Here is a 21,975-nt window from a genome sequence, read left to right on the forward strand (position 1 = left end):
GATGTGTGGCCCTTCAAAGGCTGCCCTTTCAAGCATGCAGTGCAAACAATGCCAGCTTGCTCAGGGTCACTGGGCAGTCTGCAACCTGCCTTGCTGCTCTGCCTGGGTTATCAGCCACCCACAAGCAGCACTGATATGTTCCGCACCTGCTGACTGCTCAAGGAAGAGTTTGGTGCAGAGGGCGGGCTCCGGGCTCCCTTAGAATCCTCACTGGACAGTGAGTGGTTCCCCGTTTATTGTTACCTTTGGGACTGCACAGAGACAACTATGAATCCACAGCAGTGCTGCAGTCACAGCAGCTACATGCACACCAGAGAATAAAGTGCGACAGTCCAGGTGCCTGGCTCCAAGGCCCCAACATAGGCTGTGTCATTTGGCTGGATTTGCCATCTAAGGCAGGGGCTGCACCCAGATTGCATCTTAGTGATGGTCCTGGCCTCTGCTAACTCCTGAATTGGGCCTAGGAGTTTTTGGGGAAAGGTCCAGTTAGGAGGAACCAAAATTGTGCTGGGAGCTGTGCTAAAAACCTCTAGACAATGACAGGTTAGTGTCCATGTCCAAATACTAACACTATTTAATTTACTGGTATAGAGGTGTAGGCTGTGTTCCTGTGCCTTCAGGATGGCTCTGAGCCTTGTGATAGCTGAGCAGGCATTGGCAGAGCACAGGTAGCCTCCCACTTGCTGCTTCCCCAGGTGCTCTTGGTGCTGTACCTGAACTGGGCTGGATAAGGAAAGTATTCTTCTCGTTGCCGCTGACGATGCTGTACGTGATGCGCCCAGAAGAGCCCCCCATGTGCATAGCTTGGATGCTTGCCACAGCAGTGCCTGGAAGTGAATTAAATAGTGTGAAGGGACAGCAGAGTCTTGGGACAGGTGGCGGAGAGCATCAGGGTGGTGTGTTCTCACCGTGACCCCTGAAGACCTTCTAGGAGCAACTAGGCACCTGTGACTGCCTACAATGATCTGAACACCCTGAGGCAAACCCATGGGGATTACCACCCTGGACAGCCTGGGCACCAGTCAGACCCTGCAGTCCCTTGGGTCTATCCAAAGCATAATGGGACTTCCCAAGACCCTGCAGTGCTCCCTGGTTTGAGTTTCCCACAGCTTTGTCAGCCCAGCACCCACTTCCGCTCCTGTCCCATTTCATCCCAGCACTTGCCGGTCACTTTGCCAAGCTGATACCTGGAGCAGCATTTTCTGGCAGGGCCACATCACTGGTGCTCCGGGGGAAGCGCAGCCCCCGGTAGGGCTCTTCCTGCAAATGGATCACCACCACACCGGTAGAGGAGCGTGCCGGTTGCCCCAGGTCTGTGGCCAGGATGAAGAGCGTCCGCTGGCGTTGGCTGAGCGAGCCCAGGGGCTGCAGCAGTTGGATATCCCCTGTGTAGGAGTTGATCGCGAAGGCGGAGTTGGGGGTGGCAAGGCGATACAGGATGGAGGCATTGGCACCTGCATCCCTGTCCTCTGCCCTCATGGTGGCCACGACCTGCTTGAGTGATGTGTGGCGGGACAAGTTGACAGTGAGGGGGCTGTGCAGGAAGGCGGGGGCATGGTCATTGACATCTCGCACCGTGACCATGACACGCACAGCTGCGCTCTTGGGCTCCCATGGTGCTGAGTCCACAGCCTTGGCCAGGAAGCTGTAACTGGGGTGGCGTTCCCGGTCCAGTGCCTGGGCACTTCTGATGTGCCCACTCTGCGGCTCAACCTGGAACATGCCAAGTGACTCATTGCCCAGGTAGTAAGAGACCTGCCCATTGGTGCCCTCATCGGGGTCCTCAGCCACCAGCTGCAGCACCAGGGCACCAACAGGCAAGTCCTCTGGCACCTCCACCACATAGGTGGCTTGAGCAAAACCAGGTGCATTGTCATTTAAGTCCAACACCCGCACGTTCACTGACATGGTGGCACTGCGCGGAGGGGTGCCGTGGTCTTGCACCACCACTGTGAGGCTGTAGGAAGCAACTTGCTCCCGGTCAAGGGCACGTGCAGTGGAAAGGACACCGGAGACTGGGTCTAGGCTGAAATCCTGCCCAGGGTCTCCATCTGGAAAAGAAGAAAGGGAATAAAAAGACAGCATGACTATAATTGGTACGAGGAAGGACCTGCCCTGTGCTGCCCAGAGAAGACAGCATGAAGTCCATCCCATTGTGGCCCAGCACCGAGGGTAGAGTGAGCTGTTTTCTTTAAGGGCCCAGTGGGATTGAACCTCCTTGGTCCAGGTCTGTGTGTGTACGTGTAAGAACTGGCTCCAAGAGCTTACAGGCCAGTGCTGCTGCCACAGGGAGCCCCCAGATAACGCATGGCATGATAACAGCAGAGAGATCTCACTTAGCAACTTGTAAATTCAACAGGTCAGAGCACCCAAGAGAGGTATGGAACTAGTCCAAGCCTGGGGAACCAGACAAGACCATGGGGAATGAGGAAGTGCAGCCTGTCCAGATCTTGGGGTGCTCTTTACTGGGGACAGAGAAACTAGAGGGCTGAGAGGTGGCAGCAGCTACATGTGGTTTGGAGCAGGAGAGAACTTAAGTGGAACAGGAACTGCCACAGCTGATGCTTCCCAGAGCCACCAGCAAACCAGGGTGAACAGCCCTTACCTACTGCCGAGAAAGAAGCTACAGAGCTCCCTGTGCACCTCACCTGCCACGTGGTATTCCAAGCGCCCATTCTCGCCTCCATCAGGATCGGTGGCCCGCAGGGTGTAGAGTGCCACACGGCTTTGATTCTCAGGGACCTCCACAGAGCAGGACTCACTCTCCAGGTATGGTGCATGGTCATTCTCATCCCCTACTGTTATCCGCACAGTTGCCTTGGAGAGGTTGGGGGGAAGGCCACCATCCCGTGCATAGACTGCAGGAACACAGCAAGAGCACTGCAGGCTACCCTGCTGACTGGGAGCTACTATCAAGATAGACCATCATATGCAAATGCACAGAAAATCACAAGGGCAGCCAGGCATGGGATCACTGGCATTCCTGCATGCTCAAACCACCCAACAACCCTACATGCCCCACAAACCCCCATCACTTCCCATGGCTTGCCCTCCCTGCAATACTGCCCTACCCCAGCAGTGGGGAGCACCCATCTGCCTCCCCTATGTTTCCTACCCCCACGCCTGCTGCACCCCCCTCATGTGCCAGCACAGCCCTACCCATCAGCACGTGTTGCTCCTGCTCCTCGCGGTCCAGGGCATGTGTGGTGACAATAAGCCCTGTCTGTGGGTGGATGGAGAACGGTCCCCCAAAGAGACCCCCATAGGACACCTGCCCATTGGCACCTGCAGGGAGGAACATGGTTTAAGGGCAGCCCAGAAGCAACCCCAGAAGCCTCTCATTTGGCTCACAGCCCTGCACCTCCCTCCTCCCAGGCTTTCAGCCCAGGGGTCACACAGGCTGCAGGAGAGGATGATCTCACTCCCTGGCAAGTAAAGCACGGGCAGAGATGTGTGATGGAGGGAGGTCCCAGCCCAGCCCAGCTTGTGGAAGTGAAGATGGGCCAAGGAACCTCCAGGGAATAAAGACCATTCTCTTGGGGAGCAGAGGGAATCACAGTCCTTGTTCTCATCCTCAGCTTCTCCCAGGATTCAGCCCATCTCTCATCTCCAGGCTAGGTCAAGATCCTTCCCTCCACAGTCAGCCAGGCTCTCCAAGCCAGGTGGAAGGGATCAGAGTGCACCCAGTCCCGGGTGCTGCATCTCCGGAAGGGCCCCTGACCAAACTGGGCAGCTCACCCTCACCCTGCATCCTCACCCAGGTCCCGGTCCATGGCCAGCACCTGCAGCACAGGGCTGCCAGCTGGCAAGTTCTCCATGATGTGTGCTTCATACTCAGGTTTCTCAAAAGTGGGAGCCTCGTCGTTGACATCCAGTACCAGCACGGACAGTAGCTGTGTGGCGGAGCGGCGTGGGAAACCATGATCCATGGCCACCACGGTCAGGTTGTGCTGCACCACCTCCTCCCGGTTCAGGGCCCGCACAATGGAAAGTGCACCTGCAGGCACAGGGAGAGGGGCGAGCTGGGACCGTACAGCACCAGGCCCGACTGCTCCCAGGACAGAGCTATCACAAGACTGCAGGCACTGGGGTGAGTCAGGGACAGCCAGGTCTCAAGAGAGACAGCAGTATCATGCCAAGCAGGTGCTATGCTTAGGGCTTTCAGCACCCCACCTCCCTCCTCCGGGTTCCCCAGCCCATGCTCTCCTCCTGTGCACCACACTACATCCCCATGTATCCCTGTGCCCTCCTCAGCCCCTGTGTTCCCAGTGTCCCTGCTGCCCACCCTGCATCCTGCTGGGCCCTCACCAGTGCCGGCGTTAAGGTGGAAGCGGCCATCACTGTTGCCCGCTCGCAATGAGTAGCTCACACGCCCGTTCTCTCCCAAATCGTTGTCCTGGGCCACCACATGCAGTACCACGAACCCCGTCGGCTGGTCCTCCATGACGCTGACGGCAGCAGGTGAGAGGAACATGGGCGCATTGTCATTCTCATCAGTCACAAACACACGGGCTGTGACAGCTGCCGAGCGGCGCTGGCTGATGTTGCGGGCCTGGTCTGTGGCCTCCACCACCAAGAGGAAGGAGGCAGCAGCCTCCCGGTCAAGGCTTTGGCGAAGGGTCAGCAGCCCCGAGTGACTGTCAAGCTGGAAGGGAGCCCCAGGGGGCTTCTGGTGTAGCAGGGCGTAGCGCACCTGGCTATTGGGACCCACGCCATCCCCATCCAGCGCCTGGAAGGTGAAGATGGATGAGCCAGCCTGGGCATTCTCGGGCACCACGATGGTAATGGGGTCTTCAGGGAAGGTGGGTGCCTGGTCATTGCAGTCCTGCACGTGGATCTGTACCAGCACCAGTCGGCTGGAGGGATAGCCATGCTGCGTATCCTCAGCACTCACCTGAAGCACGTGCCGTGCCCCAGCTTCATAGTCCAACTCCCGGGCAGCATAAATCTCCCCTGTCACACTGTCAACCACAAAGGTGCCATCCCCACCACCTCCTACCACTGTGTAGGTCAGCTGTCCTCTTGCAGGGGCATCTGGGGGTGCCACCGAGCCAATCACAGACCCCGGCTTGACCCCTTCCAGAGGGTGCAGGTTCAGCACAGTGGCATCAGGCCGTGGCAGCACCCGGGAGGATGGCAGTACCTGTGAGGAGAGGCAGCAGTGAGGGGCATGCACCAGGGTGCTGGGTGCCAGGAGGTCCTATCAGGGAGCTGGTGGAGGGGGGGACATGGGGCCCGCAGAGAGCAGGTCTCAGGAGGCAAGGTCTCAGCTCTTGTGGCCTAACAGATGAATAGCAGCCTGAAAAATGTACTGGGGATAAGCATGGGTTTGACAGGGTGAAAGATGAGCTTCACCTGGGGAGCTAGGGCAGGTAAGGACAGACAGAGCTGCTGACTGGGAAGAGAAGGCTCGGGGGGATCTTATCGAAGTATATTGATACCTGAAGGGAGGGTGCAAAGAGGACAGAGCCAGGCTTTTCCCAGTGGTGCCCAGTGCCAGGACCAGAGGCCTTGGGCACAAGCTGAAACACAGGAGGTTCCCTCTGAACATCAGGAAACACTTTTCACTGTGAGGGTGACTGAGCACTGACACATTGCCCAGAGAGGTGGTGGAGTCTCCATGCTTGGAGACAGTCCAAAGCTGTCTGGACATGGTCCCGGGCAACTGACTCTGGGTGGCCCTGTTTGAACAGGGGGGTTGGACAAGATGACCTTCAGAGGTGCCTTCCCACCTCAACCAGCCTGTGAGTCTGTGGCTGTGTTAGATACTGCAAAGGCAACAGACACCAGCAGAAACCATTCTGCAAAACATAAGCAAGAGTGGGCAAGAAGAGAGGTAACACTCATCCAGATGAGAGGTACAGAGAAGAAAGATGACTTGGTGTGACCCAAAGATAAATAAATACTACCACTACTTTTATTAAAGATACTGAAGTTAATTTGGGGATGAGGTACACCTGTGGATGGGAGGGAGGATGCATGAAAAGCCATAGTGTTGTCTGAAGGGAAAACGTGTTGAAGAACTCAGTGCGCTTATGTCAAGGAGCTGGGGAAAAAGAGAATACAGCAGAACTGTCAGCCCAGAGGGGATCAAAACTGGCAACTGTAAAGCACATAGCTACAGTAGAAGAATGCAAACAAGCACTTCAGGGACAATCAGTCTGCCAGTCGGCCTCAACACTTTGAAGGCTGTAGAACAACTTTAATGACAAGAACAGTTACAGACATGGCATAAAAAGGAAATGGTGTAAAACATATTGTGGAATGGCTAAAGGCAGATGTGCCAGGCTAACACAGTTCTTCTCTCCTCAAGGACAAAGGAAATGCAGTGTATCTAGCTTGCCTGGGCTTTAGCTGGGCTCTGATGCAGCAGCACATGAGAGATCACTCATTTAACCGGGGAAAGGTGCAGTATCAGTGTGGCTGTGTGATGGAAAGGACTAAAAAATCGACTGGCTCAAGGAGAGTGATTAGCGGGCCTTTGCAGAGATGGCTGTTGGTGCTGACAGTTACTTTTGATAGGTGGAAGGGCAAAAGAAAGCTGAGTGTGTTATGAAATTGCTGATGATGTTAGAAGGCACTGCCAGCACAGAGAAGCAGCAGAACATCAAACAAGGAGAGTCTAATGGCCTTACGAACTGCAAGAACAGGGACAGGAAGATGTGAACTGGTGTACTGTGAAAGTGCCTTGACTGGGAGGGAACGAATCTCTTGCTGTAAAAGGAAGCTCATTACTAGCAACAGAGAAAGGACTTGGCTGTCTAGGCCAATACACCAGACAGTGAGTGCCAAAGTTATAGAGATGTAAAGAACACCCTGCATGTCAAGCACACTGTTTTCAGTAGATGCTGGGAAGAATCAATGTCTCTGTGCAGAGGACCTCTAAGGTCTTCTCTGCAACAGCATAGCTAGGACCGGGTTGTCTGTCTAAGTCTGGAAAAGACAGAACTGCTTACTATTAATGCTGTTGACCACTTTACAAATGAGAACATGCACAGTGGCAGATGGACCCACCCCTTCCCATCCCAGGTTCTCCACACAGATTTTAGGGCTGGATCAACAGCTGAGCAAGGTGTCCTCAGATGAAGGCAAAGGAAGGCTGCCAAGTAGTTGGATGGTGTCCTCTGAGAAGCGAGCAAGGGGTAGATGGTGCAGGGACAAGAGGAGCTGAGGGTGCTGGATACCTGAATGCGAATGATGGCTGATGTACTGCGAGGCACCGTGCCCCGGTCACTGGCTGTCACAGTGAAGATGTACTCAGCACGATCAGACCGGCGTAGAACTGTGGCAGTCCGCAACTCTCCAGTAGCCATGTGCAGTGTGAAACGCTCTGCCCAGGCTCCTGCAGAAAGAAGGTGAAATGCTACAGGGCAAGGCAGAGAAGAGGGAAGGCAGGGGGCAGGTTGGGATGGAGGAGGGGGCGTGGTGTGGCAGGGCTTGGGCAGTGGGCACCCATCTGCCCCCAAGGGTGATAGCTGCAAGGCAGAGATCAGTCAGTTCTGCAGCTCATACCTATCAGTGAGTAGATGATGGTCCCATTCTCACCCTCATCGGGGTCCTTGGCTTGCAGGGAGGCGACTAGAAGTCCCGATGGCTTCTCTTCCAGCACCTGCAGCACAGTCCAGGGAGCAGCTGAGTGGCACAGGGCACCCTTCAGACTACCCCCCCAAACCCCTGAGCACGGTCGGTACAGGATCTGCACCTTCCTATACCAGCCCTGCACCTCACCCAAGGCACAGACCCCCCTGACAAGACCCACAGGCTGTGCCTGAGGCTGGACAACATGGAGAAGTCCGCAGCAAAGCTGGCAAAGGCAGTTTCTGCCTTGCTAGCCGTCCTCCCATTCTGCCCTGTTTAACAACCAGCTTAGCAGCATTGGGGCATGCTGCAGCAGTGAGCTGCATGGTGATGGGAGGAGGCTATGTCACCCATGTTACACCCAAAGCCTCTACAACCAGGAAAATTGAGGGCTCCGTGACAGTCCTGGTTCTCTCTGCCCTCAACAGACTTCTTCAGCTGCAAATGCAAGGTGTGAGCACTCACAGATTCAGAGGCCAGTCACCCTGGCAATGGAAGGCGATTTCCTCAGTTCCCACCAGCCAGCCCAGGGAGGCTTGCGATCTCTGGAAATGCAGCTGGCTGTTCTTCCTGGGCTCGGACACCTAGGCTCTTAGGGCTTTTCCCTTCTCTCCTTTGTTCGTGGTTAGCATTGCTGACTGCCTGTCTGTAGGCACTGAATACCACCACTTTATGCCAGTGCATCATAGTACCATCAAGACATTAATTATGCACGTGCTCAGCTAACCCCACTTTCTGAGGTGAGTTACCAGCTTCCTGACAGAGACCACATGCAATAGCACTGCATGCAAGCACCCTCCCTGGATAATTATGGAAATGGATGCATGGAAATGGATGCATCCCCATTTACTGCCCCTCACCACCTGTCAGTTTTTGGGAGTATCCTCAGCAAACAACCCATGCCTGCTGGTAGACCTGTCTCTCCTCCAGCACAGACTCCTTGCACCTACCCACACCTCAGTGGTAGAGCAGGTTCCCCACTTGGCACAGACTCTGCAGTCTCTTCCACACCAGAAGACATCAAATTCACATCCTGAGACTAAAGACCTCAAATTCACATCCTATCAGCACATCCCACAGCACAAATCATCCTCACAGATCCAGCTGTACTAGGTGATCTCTGTGTGATACCACATTAATGCATTTATGAAAAAGACAAGTGGAATCTGAACAAGAATTCAAGGAAAGAGGCTGCAAGCTCCTGAGAGGAGGCAAGCGTTAATGCTGTTGCACAAGCTGCTGGCACCATGCTGGTGGTGCGTGGGGAGGGGAGACCAGAGGAGCTGGACTTGTTTAGCCAGGCCAAGCAGTGATGTGAGTGCACTCTGTAAACACTGGGGAAAGGGGAGGGAAATTCCAAGGAGAGAGAAGAGCTATTTAAGCAAAAACACAATATTGGCACAAGAACAAATGAGTATAAAGTGGTCAGAAATTAGTTTAGGCTGGAAATTAAGAGATGGTTTCTAACTACCAGATCAAGGAATCTGCAACAGCATTTCACAGCAGTGATGGAGGCAGAAGACCTTCTAAATATAGCTTGGCTGTTTATGAAAAGGAGTGTCTGTGTGGACACCTCTGAGCAGGGCCATGCTTAGGAGGCCCCTTCCAATTCCTCCTGTGTAACAGGCTGGGGCAGGGCCTGCCCCTCATGCTGTCCCTAATCGCCCTCAACCAGGATATAAGGGGCTCCTGCTTCGCATGTATGGTCACCCTCATCTTCCACAAGGAATCAAACTCCATCTGAGGAAAGCAGTGACTCATCAGAGGAGTTAAATGAGCAGCATCCATACAGGCTCCATGTACAAATGCCATTTCTGATGCACAAACAGAGGAATAAACAACAATAGAAGTGGTCTTGCCCCTGCAAAAACCTCAGCCTTAGTAAAATTGCTACCAGGCAGGCTTGTCCAGGTCAGATGTCCACCCTCCAAGAAGGCTGTTGCAAATACAAGCTTGCTCCAAACATCAGAGAGCCATCTCAATCACTGGCATAGCTCTGACAGTGGCTGGCAGCGGATATGTAGAGAAGATGCAAGAAATAGGGTATGTATGGAATAATCCTCCTGTGAAACCTTCCCAGCTTCCAGCAGTCTGTGGCTAAGTCACTTCCTGAGCCACAGATCATATTTTTGTTCAACAGCCTTTGATGGATTTTTTTCTTTCCATGAATTCATCTACTTTTGAACCCATGCAACTTTTGGCAATGATTTCACAATTTAATTATGTTCTGCATGAAAAAGTACTGCCTTTGTTTATTTTAAACCTGCTGGCTGGTCATTTCTTGTGAAGCTGCCTAGGTCTTGTGTTGTGAAAAAAAGCAACTTCTAATTTCCCCATTACTTTCTCTGTGCCATTCACTGCACACCTCTGTTATATTCCTGCAGTTTCTTCCATGCCAAAGAATGTTCAAGTATTTTCTTTCTGCATGGAAATCATTATCTACTGGAGATCACATTAACATCCTTTTCTGAACCTTTTCTAGCATTACTGCTTATTTAGTGGAATGGAGGCCGGGCAGAGAGTGTGTGCAGAATTTGAAATGTAGGGCAATGATGTTTTCTTTCATTCTCTGTTCCTTTTCTAATAAAACTCAGCATTTGATTTGCCTTTTTGACTGCAGCTGATCCCCGAGCTGATGTTTTCACAAAGCATTCACTACAATGCCCAAATCTTCTCCCTAAACTTAAGTAGCCAATTCAGAGCCCACCACTGTGTAAGTGAAATTCATATTGGTTTTTGCCATGCGTGTTGGCATGGCAAACTTTCCAGTTGGAAACAGTGAATTTCATCTCCCATCTTCTTTCCTGACTGAACAGTAAAACAAGATCCTTCTACAGTTCTTCACAGGGAGCCTTCACCTTTATTACTACAAATAGACCAATAACATCAACAATCGCCTCTTCTGGAGGGTATGCGAAAATGCTAAATAGCAAGGGTACCAGCACCAGTCCTAGGCACCCACCAGCAACACCCCCCTCTCTGAAAACAGACCACTGCTTCCTTCCCTTTGCTCCTTCTCCCCTCTCCTAGTGATTGTTCCTTGAGAGGATCCATTACTACTGTAGTTCCTGTGTGAACACCACCTGATCCTGCCAGTGTGTTACCAATATGCTTGACAAGCTTATCTTGCAACCCTACAGTGGGAGATATCCTCTAGCCGATGCTTAAAGCAAGGTGCTGATACAGAAAAATCCCTCTGCTTTGCCTAATGACCATTGATACATATACTTCACTGGCCAAGTCTGCAATAAATCATGGAGCTTTGCATTTATCATTCAGTTTTTACTTTTCCCTCCAAGCCTTTCTTCTACACCTAAATCACGGTTAACGTTGGCCTCTTCCTGTGCTTCACCCTTCTCTACCAGTGTTTCTAGCAGGACAGCTTCAAACCAAAGTGGCCAAATATCTGTTTCGTTCAAAACTGTCATAGCATTTACCTGCCTTCAGGAGTCTAAATCTGTCCCCGCCTTGCTCTGTCTCCTGAAGGATGCATATGCTTTTGTGGTACCTTTGTAGGAGAAGAGACCTCCTGAGCTCTAGCAGGACACTCCCAGCATTTCACGCCCCCAAACACTGGAATCAACTGCAGAGCCTGCTGTGTGAGTGTGTTGCAGGTGTCCCCGCACAGGAGACAGGCAAGTCAGCAGACTGCAGACACAGAGTGTGAGCAATGCCATTTTGCAGAGCCTGTTCAGCTGCAGTCTCAGCAATGCCACGGCTGGCTGGTCCCTGGCCTGCAGGAGCGACTCAAAGACCAGAGCCTTGCTCAGAGAGAGGACAAGACTAACTTTGCCTGCCTCTGCCTCCACCAGGCCCTGAGTGATGCCTTCATCCAGGCCAAGCCTTGCCAGACAGTTTTGCAAGCAGAGAGTGCCAGCTGGACATGCAAGAAGAAGGCTGGGCAAAGGATGGCTGCGACCTGGAACAGGAAGGGAAAAAGTAATGAACAGGGGAGGCCTGACTGGAGTTGCAGAGTGTCCCCAGAGTCCTGTGCTGATGGCCACCCAGGTGTGGCATTGACCTGCCAACACAGTCCTGCCTGCTCTGACCTGCCTCTGGTGTGCAGCTCAGGCAGGACCTGCAACAGAGAAAGGGGGCCATCAATGTGATGTGTAAAACCCAAAACAGTGCGAGTGGCTTTGAGCACACTGCCTGAAGTGCAGCAATGTGCAGAGCAAGCACATCCTTTCAGCTGCAGGTTCTCCCCGCTCTGTGCAGAAGAGATGAGGACAGGGCCTCAGTTGCCCATCCTGCTCTGTTGCTGCCAGTGCCACTCGGCCAGCTCCAGCAAGCCCTCGCCACATGTGCCACTCCACACGGGCCACAGGAGAGCAGATGCAGCCGGCTGGGGATGGGGGTGGAGGTTGGTCCTCACCCATTTCTGTTGAGCAGCACAGACATAACTCCATCTGCAGCACACTCAGTGCCCGGGTGACCGCTGCCACCACACAGTGCTGAGAGGGAAAACTGGGCTGGAACCCATAGCAGATTCTCAGAAAATCCTTGTGGGTGCGAAGTCCAGCTGGGCAGTGCTTTCTTGACCTCCCAGAAAGACAAGTGGCTATAGCAAAAGTCCCAAGACCTAAAAGTTAATGGCACCCCATGCCTCCATGCTCACAAGTGTTTTATCCCTGGCTGTGTGGGTCAGGTTTAGGGCTCCCTTTCACCTTCCCTCTTTGCAGGCATGTATGAGCCAAGAGCATCTGCCTGCTGGTCAGTCTTATCGGTCTCAGAGCCCTCTGCAGTCCTCACCTGCTCCGTGCACAGGGATGTCTGTATTTCCCAAGGACATGCCCATCTTACCACATCTCAATCAGATTTACCAGACTGCCCTGGCTGCTGCATGGACGCAACTTGTGCCTGCTTACCTCCCACCCTGATATTCCCCCGGGTGCCCCTGCCTACTCCCTTTCTGCCTGCAGAACTGTGTGCCCCCAAACCCAGCGGCTATCACACCCCTGCCTCACCAGAGCTCCAGCCTGCTGCCCTTACCTGCACGGGCAGCTCCTGACCACTGGCCACATGAAGGAAAGCAGGAGCATTGTCATTCTCATCCAGCACAGTGACATAGATGGTTCCTGTGGCACTGCGGGGTGGTGCTCCCCCATCCTGCACGATCACCAAGAGCTGGTAGCTGGACTGCTGCTCCCGGTCCAGGCTATGCTTGGTGCTGAGCTCCCCTGTGAGGGAGAAGTGGGACACAGCTCAGCCCAAAAACTGCTTTAAAGAAGAGCCTGCGCTCAGGCATGTTGCTGGGGAGCCCAGCACCGCAGGGGTAGGAAGATGAATATTCTGTTCCTGCACTGGCCTGGTCTGCATCACTTCTGACCTGCCCTGGGCTTTCTCCCCAGCCAGCCCCAGCCTAGGAAGCCAGGAAGTCTCTCACCTGTCTGTGTGTGGATAAGGAAGTTGGGATCGTGCTGGAGCAGGCGGTAGGTGAGTCGGCTGTTCTGCCCAGCGTCCCGGTCACTTGCCATCACCCTCCCCACACTGCTACCAGGAGCCTGATTCTCAGGAACAGTGAAGAAGTAACGCTCCTCACTCAGCCGTGGGCTGTTGTCGTTCTCATCAGTGATGCTGATCCGTACAGTGCTGGTGCCTGTTTTCCGGGCTTCCCCTCCTGCACCACTGCCTCCTGCTGAGGCCAGCACTGTGAGAACATACAGGTCTCGTGTCTCCCGGTCCAGCGCGCTTTTGACATAGAGCCAACCACTCTCAGGCATGATGCCAAAGCTGGCAGCATCCCCATCTGCACGCAAGTGGTAGGTAAGGGTCACGGATTCTGCATCGCGTGCCAGTGCCCGCACCTGCAGGAAGCGGGTGGAGACAGGCACACCTTCCTGCACCTCTACGCGGTAGGTGAGTGTATCAAAGATGGGCCCATTGTCGTGCTCGGCTTGCACATGTACCAGCAGCGTGAATGTGGAGCTGAGCTGGGGAACACCATTGTCTCGGGCCACAATGGCCAGCCTGTAGGCTGCGCTGGCTTCATACTGCAGGGCCCCGATCAGTCTCACCGCCCCTGATGAGCGCTCCACACTGAAGGTGCCATCACCTCCTGACAGCAGCTCAAAATTCACCTGACCATTGACACCGCTGTCACGGTCCTCGGCCTGCAAAGTGTACACTGTAGTCCCAGGTTCTGTGGCCTCTGGCAGCAGAATGGAGTCAGAGGGGGCTGGGAACACTGGCACATTGTCATTCACATCTGACACAGAGATTTTCACACGTGTGTTGCTATAGGCAGGAGGTGAACCACTTCGGGCCTGGACATCCAGAATGAGGACTGCCTGGGACTCATGATCAAGAGGCAGGCTGGTGCGGAGCTGCCCGGAGGCAGAGTCAATGGAAAAGTAGCCATGAGGATCCCCCGAGGAGATGGAATAAAAGATGTCATCAGCATGACCTGTGGACAAGGAAATGAAGACAGGAAGAATGATTTGTGTACCTGGCTCACGTCCTCAGCCCCCTTACAGACAGCAGCAGGGTTGGACAGTGCTGTCTGCTGCAGACTGTTCAGGAGTTGTACAGTAGCACTGTGTACACGTGCATGTATGCGCAGATGCATGTGCACAAGTGTGTGTGTACATGTGTCTAACCACATGTGTGAGAGCATGCACTGAGTTGAATGACAATCGCACGGGTGCACATTCGGATGTGCGTGCCTCTGTGCATGCAAGGAGCTCCCAGAACAGGGTTGTTCTGTGACGAAGTGTGATACTAGACCTTCAAGATGATGCAGGGACAGGGAAAGTGACTGCATACAAAAGGGACAAGCCCGTACCTGGAGGGTTCTGGGCCCGGACAGCCCCCACACTGGCACCCTGCAGCATGTCCTCAGGCACTGTGAAGAAGTACTGAGCTTGCTCAAAGACAGGGGGTGAGACCGTGCCCTCTACGATGCTGATGTTCACCCGGGCATTTGGCTGTGCCTGGAGGCCCCCACCATCTTCTGCAGAGATCACCAGCTGCACCAGGGTGTTGGCTTTACCACTCAGGGACCACGAGAGGGAGATGACACCTAGGGAAGAAAGCAGTTCAGAGGCTACTATGCCTGCACCCCTGCCTGTCATCTGGCACCAAGAGAACAGGCCAAACCATAAGCTCGAAAAGAAAGACCTAAGGGGGCAGCAAACAATGTGCGCTTCACAGGGAGGAGTTTGCCATGGAAGAAGTGAAGTAAAGGAGAGGAACCCTCCTGGGAAAGCCTCCCCAAATCCTCCTTTCTCAACCTTAAGCACAGCCCTGAGATAAACAGTGGTAAGGGCTGGGGGAAATGAGCCAGAGGGAAGGTCTTGGGAGAGGGAAAGGAGGGAATAGGGCTTCCATTGTGGGGTGCAGGGTGAGAGTCACCACACAGCAGATGGGATCTGGGCTGTGGGGAGGCTCTCGGAGGAGATGTGAAACTGAAGGACCATCCTCGACAGGTCCTACAAAGGAGGTGGCCCTGGATTGGGTTGGCTGGTAGGCCTGTCTCATACCAGTCATGTTCCAAGAACTTGGGAACCAGTGTGGAGAGACTCTAATGCCTGTACTGAGCACAGGACACCTTCCCATCCTGCTGAGAGCCCCTGGCACCACATGCCCATGCACTCACCTCCCCAGCAGAAACTGCTTTTGTTCTGGTGTCCAAAGCAAGGCAGAGCAGATGCAGCCAGTGAGAAAGGTAGGACCGAATGTGATAGAGCGTTATAGGGAAGGAGAGTAAACTGAGCAGGGGAGAGGAGGGAACTGGGCAGGGACAAGAAACTAAACAGGATACAGCCTGATGGGGCTAAGTAAGCAGCATGCAAGAGGAAAGCCACAGTAAGCGAGGGATGGGGAATGAGGGAGAGGAAGGAAGACGGGACAAATGAGGAACAGAGCAGGGAGCAGAAAGAAGAGGTCAGAGACAGTCTGGGAAGGGGATGCCAGAGGCTCAAGAAGCCGAGGCAGGGAAGATGTGGCAGGGAGAGAAACAGACATATTCTGGTGGCAGACTGCACTGCTGAGATGGCCAAGCAGTGACCCTCAGGGTGGCTTTTACACCTGCCCGCATCCCACTGCTCTGATTGCTGCCAACTCTGGCTGCCCTCTGAGCTCTCTCACCTGTGTCCTTGTTGAGGGAGAAGAGAGGGGGTGAGTTTCCCTGGACGATGCGGTAGGTCACTTTCCCATTCAGCCCCTCATCCTTGTCGTGGGCAGTAACACGCAGCACAGCTGTACCTGGCATGCTCTGTGTGCTGATGCTGGCAGCATACTCCAGCGGGTAAAACACTGGCCGGTTGTCATTTATGTCCTCCAAGAAAACCTTCACATACACCATGGAGTTCAGGCCACCCTGTGGAAGGACCAGGTCAGAGATGGTGCAAGAGCAGGGGCAAGGACAACAGTATACCCTGCACAGTGCTGAGTCAGCAGTATCACATCCCCGCGGCCTCTCCAGCACTCACCCCATCAACAGCAGTGATGGTAAAATCATAGGCAGACGTGCCCTCATCACGATCCAGAGGCTGCACAGTGCACAGCTGCCCCGTGTGCTTGTCAATGCTGAACTGCGTGGGGACAACACTGCCGATGCCAGAACCAATGGAGTAGGAAAGGGAGCCAAAAGTGCCGCTGTCTGCATCTGTGGCTGTCACCTGGATGAGGGAAGACACTACATAAGCAGGGCCAGCATCACAGAGAAGACCACCAGCACCAGGTGGTGCCTGTCACCACCATCATCTCCACGATCCAGTGCTGCCCTCTGCTCCATGGCCACAACCACTGCACAGTCCTCCAAGCTGGCCATAGTAAAGCAGACTGACAGTTACCACCTCAGCCCTGCGATTCTTGTCCCAGACAAGCCACCACTTCCTCTGCAGCCCTCCCTGCAAGGGGACAGGGCCTCCCAGGGGCTCACTGGCTGCAGACAGTGCCCTGGGCAGTGCTGCAGGCAGCTGCAGGGCACCCCAGGATCAGCCTATGCTGGCCCAGTCCCTCTGAGGGGACACAGAGAGGGGGGAGCACAGCATTGCAGACTTGCAAGAGCTGCACCATGATTTCTATCTACAGTGTTGCCATGGGTCCCTGCACCACCGGAGGTGCCTTGTTTCGGGCGACATCTCCCTTCTTGCACCCCTGGGGCAACATCCATGACCCAGGTCAACAGACTTGCCTTAGCAAAGGAAAAGGCCATACGGAGAGGGGGTGCAGAAAGTCCAAGCCTCAGACAGATGCCAAGGATCTAGCAGCCAAGCATCCACATTGCATGCTGCTTGATCAGCCAGCCAGGGACAACCCACACTTTTGCAGCAGCTGCCCCTGGCCCTCTGCTCCTTCTTTTCTGCAAAGATGCTTCAGACAAGACAAGGAAGAACAACAGCCCCCTTTTCACCATGACCCTGGCTTTGTTCTGCTCTCAGAGCTCTGTGCCCAGCAGCCCTGGGCTCTGAGGATGATGGCTGAGGGTGGCATTGCCCTGTGACAGCCAGGGCCCATGAAGGACATGAATTGCATTAGCAGTTACAGACACAGCAGAAGGATTAAAGCTGCTCCCTGCTTACAAGGCCTCAGGTCCTCCTTGGGCTCCTTGCTGAGCTCAGGTCAGCAGAAAACAGCTCCTTCCCCCTGACCCCAGCATCACTGCCCATGGCTCATCCACCAGCTGGGAGCTCTGCACAGAGAACAAAGCTAGAGGACGGAGCCAGGAGGGAGGCAGCTGGGCCAGGCCCGGGTGAAGTGGAGTTCAGGCCTCATCAGCCACAGCTCCTCCCAGCAGCAGCGCTGGGGCCTCGGCTCCCGTGAGCGAGAAGCACAGGAACGTTGCACGCGCGCCAAGGAAAGGGCCCAGCTGGGGGCTGCAAACAGCTCTTTCCTTCGGGCAGGGCCCCTAACCTGAACCACTCACCCGATCATCAGAGATGGAGGAACAACAAGAGAGAGTACAGAGGATGGCTGGGCCAGGGAAGAAAAAATAAATCGGGTAGAGGTGGGACCTCCCCGCCCCGCGTGACCATATGCTCTGCACCCCAGGGAGGGGAGGCAGCACTTGAGATAGCCCATTGCCAGTTCTCCTGCCCTGTGATCCACAGTCTCCAAGGAGGGGAGGCAGCACCTGCAACACACCCTTACCAGCTCTCCTGCCCTGCCGCCTGCGGTCTAAGGGGATGCCGGAGGGGAGAAGCTGAGAGCACATCTACAAAGAGCACCATGCTCCCTGTACTGAGTATTTGCTCCCCAACCCTGCAGCAGCTGCCAGAAGAAGCACCATGAAACAGGATCCCCCTTCCCTGCTCCAGCTGCAGAGCACTCAGAGCCACAGGTGCCATGACAGCAGCCCAGCCAGAAAGCACTTTGGGAAATCAGAACCCCTGAGTTCAACATCCTCCCTCCCTCCTGCCCCAGCTCCCTTTGCCGTGGAGCTGCTCATCTGCAAGTATAAATCTGACCTCACTGACATTGCGGAAACCTGTATTCAGGTTACCTGTATTCTGGCTCCATGTTGGATATTATTACTGGGTTAAAAGCCCTGTACCAATAGACTTGAGCTGTATGCCATGCCTGGGTTTTAGCTGGTAGCGTTCTCTACCACTGCAGATGGAAACGCACCTGAAACTGATAAGCTGCGACAGTGATTAGAATAGGCACTATATGGCAAATTAATAACTTCTTTCCTTCAAAATGAACTGCTTACCATTCTGAAACCACTCTAAAATGCATGTCAGCTGCTTTAATACACTGTACAGTCACAGGCTCTGCAGCAGAGTAAGATATTTTCCTTAGGCTCCTCGGGCCAAGGGCTCTGGTGCTTCCAGAATGGCCTCCCTTAATGTTCCCCACCTTAACCATCCTCTGATGGTCACCATCCTAAGATACCCACAGGGGAAGCTATCCAGAAATCCAGCTTTCTGCCACAGGAGCTGGGTCCGATTTGGGGAACAGGGGAGAAACAGTTAAGCTCTCACTATTATACTGTACAGCACCATCTCCCTGTCTGCTCCCTGGTACCCAGAGCCATGTCCCTGCAAGACTGCCTCATGGAGCCAGCAGTCTGGCATCAGAGCCAAACCTAGCTGTAAAGCCAGGGCAAAGCATTCTCTGAAAAGTTCCCTGTTCATGTGTCCAGTACCCCACTTCCTCATCCTGCTGTGGGACTGGTGGACCAATGGTCTTACACAAACCCTGCCTGTACAAGCCCACACAGGGTCCAAGAGAGCTCATGTCACTGCTACACCAGCACTGGTGCAACCACTACAGGAGACTTGCATCTGGTCCTAATCTCACTGGGAGGGGTGGTACTAAACTAGTGCTCAGGGAGAAGCCACAGGAACAACAAAACACCTGAAGGAGCAGCTAACTGTGTCAGTCTGGGGCAGCTGGACAGTTTGCTTGGCATCTCTGCCACTGTGTGGACAGGGAGTGGGGCTGTGGCTGGTGCATCCCTCAGGCCGAGCTCTCCTGCCCATAGGCAAGCAGTGCCTGCAGACTGCTGATGTCCTGTGTGTGCATTCCATGGGCTGGGGCTAGCCTGATCCCTGCTGCAGCTGGGGTGATGCCTCCTGGGGACTTCTCTCACAGGCAGCACAGGGTTTGTTCAGCCACCAGGTATGGCATGTGTAGCTGGGACCATGGCTGCAGACTGCAGAGCACACGCAGTCTGGGACATGGTGCACATTTTTAGCTGTGAAGATAATTAACCACCAAATTGGCTCATCAAGGCCTGTGGTGAATTCATCACTCCTGGAAATTTTTAAACCAAGTCTGGATATTTTTCTAGGAACAATTCTAGAAGCTAGTGCAGGGCAGCCCCAGGCTCTGTATTTAGCACCCACCCCAAATCTTGGACAGCTTGATTTTACTGTAGCTTACTTATGAGGCTCCTGATGTTTGCCTGAGAAATAAGAGGGAAATGGGGTTAAGCTGTCTATAGGACAACCCAGGAAACACACCATTCGGGTTTGTGCAAGGCCTGCTGCTTGAATGTGTGGGAGCAGGAGTCAGAGCTCTGAGCCTGAATGGAGCCCCTACAGCACCCTCCCCTCTGACTTCTTTGAACACCCTGCAGGGCCAAGACTGGCTGTTCCCAGGAGGAGCTATGTGAGAGGAGAAAGGAGAGGAGAAGGCTGCAGCTAGGAACAAGACACCTGCATGAACTTTCAGGGTCAGCATGCAGATACGAGATGTGGGTAAAGCAGTGGGGTCACCTCATCTGCACAGGACACCTGCACAAGCTCACAGGATCACCACGGATACACCAGGCACAATGTGCAGAGGCGAAGTGCTGTGTTTCTGCCCAAGACTACAGTATGCACAGCTGGAATCCCATGTGCCAAGAACAGAAGTGTTCACAAAGCAGAAGTGCAGGGAGACTCCCCATATTGGGTGAAAATGTTCCGTGTCGTGTTGTCAGACAGCAGTGATGCCAGAGCCCAGCACTGTCTCCCATGTTGGGACTCCAGAGGGTGCTCCATGAGGCAGGGAGTGTGGTGACCCTGGAGCTCTGACATCAAGAGTCCAGATGTTCCCATTCACAGACCCAGCCAGATCAGCAGTGAGAAGGAAGCCATGGTGAATTGTTTCTATGGTTCATTACGTTCTCTGCTGAAGACCTACTTCTGATCACTGCTACTACCCGAGTCCGATTCTGTGCTTGTAAGACTAAGGGGCAGTTGTTCTCAGAAACCCTCTCTGTATTGGTGGGTGGACCAGGCAACCCATCCCCTTCCTGGATAAACCAGCTGCACAGTCAGAGTGTTTTCTGGCCTGTCGCTTTCCTGTTTGATCCTGTAGGACCCCATTCTCCAAAGGGAAATCCTTTGCCATCAGGAGATAATGGCTGCAAGAATGCATCCTGCTATTGCACATCGGATGTGCTTCTGACAGCAATCAGCTCCTTGGTCTTGAAGACAGAGGGAGACCGAGACTCAGGGTCCTGCAGAGCATCCTGCTTGAGTCCAGAATGAGGCCAGGGTTTCTGAGAAGCACAGGGCCAATGCTCCTGCCTGTCTTTCGGCCTTGTTAAGATGTGCTTGGCTGCAAGCATGGTATTTCTCTTGAACCTGCTGCAGCTGTGCACAGCACATGGAGCATTACTCTCCCTCCATGCCTTGTCCTCTCATTCTGCCTACAGCATGCTCCTGGGATAGGCCAGCCTTCACACAGCCTCACTTAGAGCCCACTCAGTCCAGGGCAGTACTGGTGTCCCCCAGCACTGCACACCGTGATAGCCATGGCTGGGTCTGGCCTGCAACAGGCTACTACACCTCTCCCGTGTTCCACAGCACACCCCATCCCTACCTGCCTCTTGTGCCCCACACAGCTCCATCATGTCCCAGGCCTCATACATGCACTAGGACTGGTGCCTTCCTTGTGACACCTCTGTCACCTCCCTGTATTGCCAGCTTCCTCCACCACCCCTTACCCAGGATATCCCCTGGCCATACAGTGGTGCTCCACAGTTCTGCTGTGGCTGTGCAGAGCCAGCACCTGACCATGGGCGGGAGAGCGTAGCCAGGGCTTGAGGCACTCCATCTCTCTTCACGTCTGCCTTTCTCCTTGCAGGGCAGCACAGCACAGCCTCAAACTGTGAAGGTGCGCTGGCGGTGCAGGGTTCAACAAAAATGCAAAAAATGCAGAACTCCTCGCTTCAGGGCACAGTGATATCAAATTGTATAGATTCAGAAAGCAACTACCCACATTCACAGGGAAAAATCACTAAAGGCTTTAAACACAAGGACATCAATGCTGGGCCAGGAAATCCCTGAGTTGAAGCTGCCAAGGAGGCAGCAGTACCTGAGGGAAGCCTCTGGATCACAGCGCCTGGGTCTCATGAAGAATTTCAATTTCCCAGGCCAACCAGGGGTGACACATAGCTGGATCTGCTATTCACTAGCAAGGGAGAACTGGTTGAGGATGTGGTAATGAGCAGTAGCCTTGGCTGTAGTGGCCATGAAGTAGTAGTGTTCAGGATCCTAAAGGGAGTGAGGAAGGACAATAGCAGAGTACAGACTCTGGACTTCAAGCAGGACTTCAGCTTATACAGGGAACCGGTAGGTAGGAGGAATCCCCTGGGAGGGAGCTCTAAAGGCCAAGGGAGCTCAGGAAAGCTGGCGAGCCTTCAGGACAGCATACTCCAGGCAAAAGAACAGTCCATCCCAGTACTCAGGAAAACAAGGCGACATGCCAGCAGATGGCCTTGGCTAAGCAGGGACCTTAGGGCTAAGATGCAATGCAAAAATGCAGCATATGGGTGGTGGATGCAGAGGCAAGCTACAAAGGAGGAATTTACAAACGTTGCCCAGGCATGTAGGGATGGTGTCAGGAAAGTCAATGTTCATGTGGGGTTGAGACTTGCAAGGAAAATTGAGGGTGCTAAGAAGAGCCTTTACCACTACCTTGGTAGTAGAAGGCTGAATAAAGGCCCATTTCTGAATG

General features: G+C 53.9%; 1 protein-coding gene across 3 annotated transcripts in view; it reads right to left on the reverse strand.

Moving 5' to 3' along the window:
- The window catches only part of DCHS1 (dachsous cadherin-related 1), a 54,270-nt gene that overhangs the window by 13,476 nt on the left and 18,819 nt on the right, over nt 1-21,975 (reverse strand). For all 3 annotated transcript variants that reach the window (XM_049823171.1, XM_049823173.1, XM_049823172.1), the window contains 13 exons: nt 16,011-16,199; nt 15,667-15,898; nt 14,363-14,599; nt 12,965-13,984; nt 12,571-12,758; nt 7,513-7,609; nt 7,185-7,342; nt 4,309-5,143; nt 3,758-3,997; nt 3,160-3,285; nt 2,649-2,858; nt 1,188-2,051; nt 714-827 (listed from right to left, as the gene is read on the reverse strand). In XM_049823171.1, the coding sequence (XP_049679128.1) occupies nt 714-827; nt 1,188-2,051; nt 2,649-2,858; nt 3,160-3,285; nt 3,758-3,997; nt 4,309-5,143; nt 7,185-7,342; nt 7,513-7,609; nt 12,571-12,758; nt 12,965-13,984; nt 14,363-14,599; nt 15,667-15,898; nt 16,011-16,199 (4,510 nt within the window). The remainder of the gene's footprint in view (nt 1-713; nt 828-1,187; nt 2,052-2,648; nt 2,859-3,159; nt 3,286-3,757; nt 3,998-4,308; nt 5,144-7,184; nt 7,343-7,512; nt 7,610-12,570; nt 12,759-12,964; nt 13,985-14,362; nt 14,600-15,666; nt 15,899-16,010; nt 16,200-21,975) is intronic.

The sequence above is a fragment of the Accipiter gentilis genome, chromosome 19 (assembly GCF_929443795.1).
Source record: "Accipiter gentilis chromosome 19, bAccGen1.1, whole genome shotgun sequence".
In the NCBI taxonomy this organism is placed as follows: domain Eukaryota; kingdom Metazoa; phylum Chordata; class Aves; order Accipitriformes; family Accipitridae; genus Astur; species Astur gentilis.